Consider the following 7587-nt stretch of genomic DNA (forward strand, 5'->3'; position numbering starts at 1 on the left):
AAAAATTTAAATATGATTATTTTAAAATATTTATTGTTTAAAATATTTTAATGTTTATATTCCTGAGATTATGATCAACTTGTTTTGCCCATAGCAAAAAAAAATCATCAAAGCAAATTAGAAAAATTATAGGTCAGATGTATTTTGTAAACATTACATAAAGGTCATCTTTCATTTACACCCCATCTTGAGGATCTTATGTAAGAGCATGTGAATGTCTTTCCTTCTATAAATATTATTTATATTGTATTGCTGGAAAAACAAAAGACATGGCCTTGGTCAATGAGATACTGATTCTTAGGTAGTGAACAAAACACGGTGGTTAAAATGTTGCTGCTCTGCCTCATTTTTTTCTTTTTCCGCTCTTCCAGGGGGAGCGTAATCGCTTTCAGGTGCAGCTGACGTACGAGTCACGTGCACCGCAGGAGATGTCGCTGGAGCCAGGAGATTTAGTACAGTTCATAGAAGAGGTTGAGAATGGCCACTGGTGAGTTATGGATAGAGCCTCATGCTTTTCTGCTGCTTGCCCACCCCCCAAAGAGACACAACACCCACACATACATGCATGCACATACACACGCTCATACCAACCGCATTCCATGTAGAGCTCCAATAAACCTTTTATACAACTCATTTTAATATTTGAGATTTATCACTGATGCATCTCTCATTAACCTTTATTCATTATTCAGAGGTAATGTTGTAAGAAAGAGAAGCTATTACAGCTGCAGCACTGCTGCATTTCTATTAAAGTGTAGTATTGAATTAAAAGTTAATTCAGAGAGAGCTCAACAAAAGGCGCATCCACCACACTGAGTGTATATTTTTCGGATGAATGTGCACATTACAATGCCAGTGAAAACGCAGGACTGAAATGAGCAACAGCTTCCATTGTCTAAATCTAAATAAAGAGCTGTTATCCTGGATATCACATGGAAAACCATTGCAAGCGACGAGCGAGGGTCTTTTTAAGTCTCGCGTGAGCGTGTTCACTAGATTTTAGGGTGACTAATACCCTATGAAATTAAAATGGCGCTAAGAAAATGCACCGCATATGCTCATATTTCATCAGCTCATGCATAATTCATCTTTCCAACTATCTTCAATCATTCTGGTATCTTCTTCTTTAGCACTCATGTGTCTCGCACCCTCTCCAGCCCAAACAGTTAGAATGAATTTGCTCTTTTTTCGTTGAGCTTAGTCAACACTTGGCACTTTGAAATTTTCTTTAAGTTTAGGGGAAGTTCATATGCCTGTGTTTTCACACATTGAGTTGCAGAGTATTTCAGAAATTCCACATTTCTCTCATGTGTGCATGCATCTGCCCATGGCGAGAGTGTGACTCTATGGGTGTGTGTGTGAGTGTGACTCTATGGGTGTGTGTGTGTGTGTGTGTGTGTGTGTGTGTGTGTGTGTGTGTGTGTGTGTGTGTGTGTGTGTGTGTGTGTGTGTGTGTGAGAATGATATATATTCGCAATCACACGTACACCACATTTCTGCTCTGGTTCTGACAGCTAATTTTTTTCTCACTCAAACTTAGGATGGAGTTTATTGCTTCCATTGCCGCTGATGTTAACTCATTACAGACAGCACCTTTTAGCAGTCAGCACTTAAACAGCCAGAGGGTATGAACAGGAAAGAAAAAATAGGCCGATATCAGTAAATATGCGCATACAGAGATTGCAGTTAACAATCTAGTCCCCATTGTGGATGACAGTTTACACTGACCGTAAGAACTGAGTTAAGAATGATTATTGATTCAGGCTGGAAAAGTGTTAGATGTTGCATGGACAAGGACATTGCATGAGAAATAATTTCATAGTATATTTTGAATAAATATTTGGGTTTTTTTTTTTTTTTTTTTTTTTTTTTTTTGATAAACGATATATATTTTTTCTAACTATTTCTTAAATATATTGAAAACATTGAGAAACATTGGGCTTCCCATACCAATGCAATATCAGTGCAATAATAATCAGTTCAATAATCTGTTTCGGTTGAGTGATGTAACTGATTCATATACATACTTCAAATAAATGTAACATTATTTTTGCCAGTGCTAATAGAAATTATAGAAAAGCCTGTTTCTGCCTTTTAAGGAAAACATAAATCATTTAACTATGTCCATATAGTGATTTCAAAATAAAAAGGAAATATTCTCAAAGTTATGACTTTGTCTCATTAAATAATGGCTTTCCTGACATTTTGACTCGCTGTAATATTCATTTTCGATGCCAGCGCCATTCAAAAACTGACAGGTTCCATATTTACACATGGCTACAATAATGTAGAAAATGGCAGTGATCCACAGACTAGCCAATTGGCCTGAATGTGGTATGATGATTAACACAAGGACTTCAAATCTATATTATATGCAAATTGAAAGCTAATGTTAGTCATATGCAACTGTGACAAGCTACATACTGTAAAACTCCAAGGTAATTCTGAGTGCCTGTCATCAGAAATGTAAAGAATATGTATCTCATGATGTGAACACTGATGAAGGCCCCTTACAGTGAACAGGCAGAGCTTCTCAATACCTGTTTGATTGGAAGATGAGTTGAAAAACTATATGGGTGAATGGATGGATAGATAGATAGATGGTAGGATATGAGGATTGATGTGTGGGTAGATGGATATATGGCTGGATGAATGGAATAAAAAGGTGGGTAGATGGGTGGCTGAGTGGGTGTATGGATGGATTAGTGGACATGTGAAATGGTGCAGATGGGTAGATGAATACTGTAAATGGATGGATGGATGGCAAAAGGGTTGTTGCCAAGGATGGGTGTAGGATGTATGGGTGGATGGGTGGTTAAAGAAAACATGGAAGGTGGATAGGCTTATAATTTCTGGATGTGTAGATGGATAGATGATGGAATGGGTGGATGGATAGATGGATGGATGGGTCAGGAGGTGGATTAAATGAAAAAGTAGGTACATAGATGTTTGCATGGATGGATGGATGAATGGATGGATGGATGGATGCATGTGCATAGCCAAGAGGTGAATTTAAGAAATCCCACCTCTTTCTCTCACCTTTATTGGTTTTCTTTTTAAATGAACCCTAATCCTTACTTTCAATCTGCCCAATGACAAATTGACCATTCTCTCTCATGTTCTAGGCTAGTCAAGAACCTAATTACTCTGAAGACAGGGCTGGTTCCACCCAGTATCCTGCAGTCTACAGCAGGAAGAGTGGACATTTACAATACCACTGGTATTATCTAACCCACTGGGGCAAAAGGAAGAGAGGGGTGGAAGTTACATACAGATTACCATTACTGTTGAAGCTTACTTCACACAAGGGCTTAATACGAAGTATCATCACAACAACATAACGAACAGCTATAATGTTAGAATGCAGGGCAATACAGTGTGTTTTGACCTTGGATGTTACTTCCATCCCTCTTTTGCTCAGACATGGTAAACAAAGTGGGCACCCGCAAGGCATCAGATCAAAGTGGCTGAGGTTTTTGAAATGGGTTGTTGAATGTGGAGTATGGCATTGGAGCTGTTTTGCATTGCCAGATTTGCATTTTTTTTTTTTTTTTTGAAAAAGGGAAGGAAACCAAGTAGAGCATGATGTCAACCCCTGAGGCATGCGCTCCTTTTCATGATGCCTGGCCTTGCTGTGTTCACAATTTTGCTCTCCTCGTTTGCTTGAAGCCCCACCCTTATCCTAACAAGCTGCTTAACGGATACTGGATTATGTCATAAAAGCTTCTTGCTGGTCTTTTAGTTTGGAGTGGGGTGGGATATTGTGTTTGTTTGGGCTTTTTCACCTGTTTTTCACATTCCAGACATCCTTGACTAATTTTGTTACTTTCTCATAGCATTCAGAAATATCATGACATTGTTTGGCTATCTATTTTTTTTGCTTTAGGGCGCCTGCCAGGCCTTGTCTTGAACCCTTGTAACCCTTCTGCCTATTTTCCGTTGATTTTCATTGACAATCTCACACAATGTTAAACCACTTATTTCCATCCTCTTTTTTCAGACATCTTCAGCGACTTGTGTACAGCGGCCCTCACAGACACAGAGGAAACAGAGGAGAGTGCTGGGCTGTTACTGGTCTAGGAGGACAGATTTGCATGTTGAACATGTCTTTTTTATCTCTTCTGCCTCGTTATTGTGCCATACATCGATGAACCATGCAGGATACCTCCCTGCTAAATCTTTGTGTTACTGTAAAGTGAAGACAATCTGTTGCTGCTATTCCCACTTGTGCCATGTTGGAAAGAGAGTGCGCAAAGCACAGGAGCTTGGATTTTTTATTTTGGTCTTTGGACTCTGAACTTTGCTGATACAAAGCATCGAATGACGTCAGCCAGCTATTACAGCCAGCTATGATTTAGCCGTGCTTTAGCAGCTGACGAAAACTTTGACATTTTCTAAGAGGAAAACTGGAATCCAGTGGGTTTCAAAGCAGTGTTTTCAAGCAGCATTGGATCACATGCTGCTTGTTTTAAGAAACAGGCTTGATCATGTCGTGACACTGAGTGAAAGTGAACGAGTGAGACAAAGCCTGCTAAATTGTCCTGTCCTGCTGAAATTACCACTCTGAATTTTCTTATAGTCTGGATGATTTTTTTGTTTATCAAGGACATTGAATTGGAATGGAAGTCATCTCAGCAAAATTACCTTTTTTTTTATTCTGTTGGTCAAAAATGCAGCAATTTAGAGTAGAAATAACAATCTATTATGTGTATATGTATTATAGAAGATTTCTGAACTCTTTTGTATTTTGGTGTTTTATTTGTTCTGTAATTGCTCTTTAAATCTTCATTTCCGGGTCCATGAATGTCTCTCTTGGGGATGGTTAGCCTCAAAGCAGTTTTATCAGTCGTTTGATATCTTATTGTAGCACAAATGTTCCAACTGTACTGTAAGAACAAATGGTATTGCTATATATGAACTTTATACTTTTTGTTTTTATTATTATTATTATTAGTATTATTATTATTATTATTATTATTATTCAGTCAAGACATCAAATCAAGGACGATTCACTCTCTGCTGTGTGGCCTTGCTACAAGAAGCAGAACATTCTGTTCAATGATGGCTCTGCTACCTAAAGTCTGCTAGTCTCACAGCAAAAAAAATCTTAGAATACAAAAGGTTGTTCTATTACGTAATCCATGTTGAATGTAAAAAAAAAAAAATCTATTAAATAACGTCTTATTAATTTTCTCTTTTTTTTTATGTGGAGGCTTTAAAGATTTTCCAAGACTGGCCACATGGCTGTATATATCCTAATCCGATTTAGTCGTTTATTGATGATGATGACGATGACAACGATGATGATGATTCTAAGCACAAAAATTAAATGTTGGAATGCAGAGTTTATTGATAATGATTATAATACACTGTTATTTATTAATAGAAGCTGATGCTTTTAACTGGTTCATATGGTCCGTGTATTACCTTCAACATTTTCAAACATACGATTAAATATGTACAAAATAAATATTGCATTTTTGACATTTTCTTTTTATTTATTATGAAAGGCATATTTGTTCCTGACCTTTTTGACCTGCTTAACCCTTATGATCTGCTCACATTAAAATAACCCATTTCATGTTGGAGATAGAAAGTTTGTATCTCCAGGGTGATTTTTACCTCACAAATGGTGAATTAGTACTAAAAATTTTGCAGTTGTGTTATGTGACTGTCACATTCACTACAACTTCAATTACAAAATCAAATTTTATTGACCACATATGCAATTGTACACAGATACACAGAACGACATGCAGTGAAATGCTTTATTTGACTATCTGTCATAAAAATAAAATCAAGTAGAAAAAAAATAGACTAAGAATTACAATAAAAATAGTACTTAACTCTATGGGTAAGAAAGGAGAAAAATATATAGAAAATATAAAACATTTTAAGATATATACATTAATCTGGAATCTTACATTAATCACACTACAATAATTATTGTCAGTTATACTGTATCTGAAAGCTAACCCATACATCCAGATTAATAAATATTGGCACACTGGCCAAGATACAGAGATAAACAAAATGCTTTGATAAAAAAATTATCTAAAAAGAAAATTGTTGGAAAATTGCTATCAATTCTTGTTTGTAGTATACTTCCAGAGTTTTTCCTTTAATTTGTCACTGATATATTTATATACAGTCCAAATGTTATAAAGTAGTTCTGGAAAGCAAAGTAAAGCCACAAGGTTCATCCAGGTTGACTTAATAAACAGGCAAATTGTTCTTCACCTTTAAAAGTCAACTTAATTTGATCTCTTTTTCTGTTTTTACCGGATACCATATATCACCATATGATGTACAGATATCTCTGTGTGTACTTTTGTGACAAAACGATAATGATATTCTCTAAATGATTTCTGGATTCTCGTGAAGAGAAATTCTCTGATAGACTGCTGTGTGTTTGTGGGCTCTGTAGGAAAGGCACTTCTTTCACACGGACATGTAGTCTGTCAGCGTGGAGAAGATTGACGGAAAAAAGGAGAGGGCAAGGCGAGCTTCAGTGGGCTTTGTTCTACAGAGGAGGAGACTTTCAAGCTCCAGTGGGATCCAGAAAGCAATGGAGAGAGTGCGCATCTAGAACAGAGGAAGAGATGAGAACTAGAACAAAACAAACAAAATAAAACAAAAAAATCTCACTTTCACAAGGATGTCCTTTAGGCTTGGCACAGAATCCTGTCAAACGTTGTGAAGCTGGCATGGGAGGAATTTCATCTTGAGTGAGCATGCTGGGAAAACAAAGATTACGATCTTCAAAGGGCGGCCTGATTTGCCAAAAAAAAAGGCTTGCTTTTGGGTCACCTTTGGGGACACCAATAATAACTTCATTTCTCAGACACCAGACATGTTGTAAATCTGTCTTGGCCTAAGGTGAATGTTCACGTGTGATGTTGCAATACTTAATAAATGTGTGCTTTTCAATTTTTCATACTTTTTTTTAAATGCATGTTCACCTTGAATGAAGCCCAAATGGAATGATTGTCCTTGCACATTTTGGATGCCTGGATAGATAGCATGCTGTCATTTAAAGGTAAAATTAAAAATTCCAAAAATATGCCAAAGGCTTTCTTTACTGAAATAACGCAGGCTTTACAATTGAAAGTTGACAGACTGACTTTTATGCCAGGGACTGCTCATGATGACATAAGTTGCGTTTTAATGTGAGGCTTTGTCTCTGAAAAAGTAACAAGCATGTTATCCTATTCATGCACAAGACTCTTTTTCTTATGCAGATGTTATCATCCTGTAGATCTCGAGATGTCTGGGATATTTTAACAGAGGTGGGAGTAAGTCACACATATGCAAGTCACAAGTAAGTCTCAAGTCATGAAGGTCAAGTCAAGGACAAGTCGAGTCTTTTTTAATATTTGTCAAGCAAGTCTCAAATCTCAAATTTGCAACTTAAGTCTGACTCGAGTCAAGTCATATGACTCGAGTCCCCCATCTCTGGTATTTGAAGTATTGGGAGTATCATCTGGTAGCTTGAATGGCGCACCTTTTTAAAACTTTATCATAGTGTTTATATTAAACAACAGTAATACTACTACTAATAATGATGATAATAAGCAGAAGAAAAAA

At 36.8% G+C, this 7587-nt stretch overlaps 1 protein-coding gene across 13 annotated transcripts in view; it reads left to right on the top strand.

Annotated features, from left to right (window-relative positions):
* mcf2l2 (MCF.2 cell line derived transforming sequence-like 2) overlaps positions 1–5484 on the top strand; it is a 70877-nt gene extending 65393 nt beyond the window's left edge. For 12 of the 13 annotated variants that reach the window (XM_027169806.2, XM_027169809.2, XM_027169812.2 and 9 more), the window contains 3 exons: positions 372–487; positions 3126–3220; positions 4001–5484. In XM_027169806.2, the coding sequence (XP_027025607.2) occupies positions 372–487; positions 3126–3220; positions 4001–4080 (291 nt within the window). In that variant the 3' untranslated portion in view covers positions 4081–5484. The remainder of the gene's footprint in view (positions 1–371; positions 488–3125; positions 3221–4000) is intronic. The other variant, XM_047809883.1, reaches the window with a different exon arrangement.
* Positions 5485–7587: the final 2103 nt, after the last annotated feature.

This window comes from Tachysurus fulvidraco, chromosome 2, assembly GCF_022655615.1.
Source record: "Tachysurus fulvidraco isolate hzauxx_2018 chromosome 2, HZAU_PFXX_2.0, whole genome shotgun sequence".
NCBI lineage: Eukaryota > Metazoa > Chordata > Actinopteri > Siluriformes > Bagridae > Tachysurus > Tachysurus fulvidraco.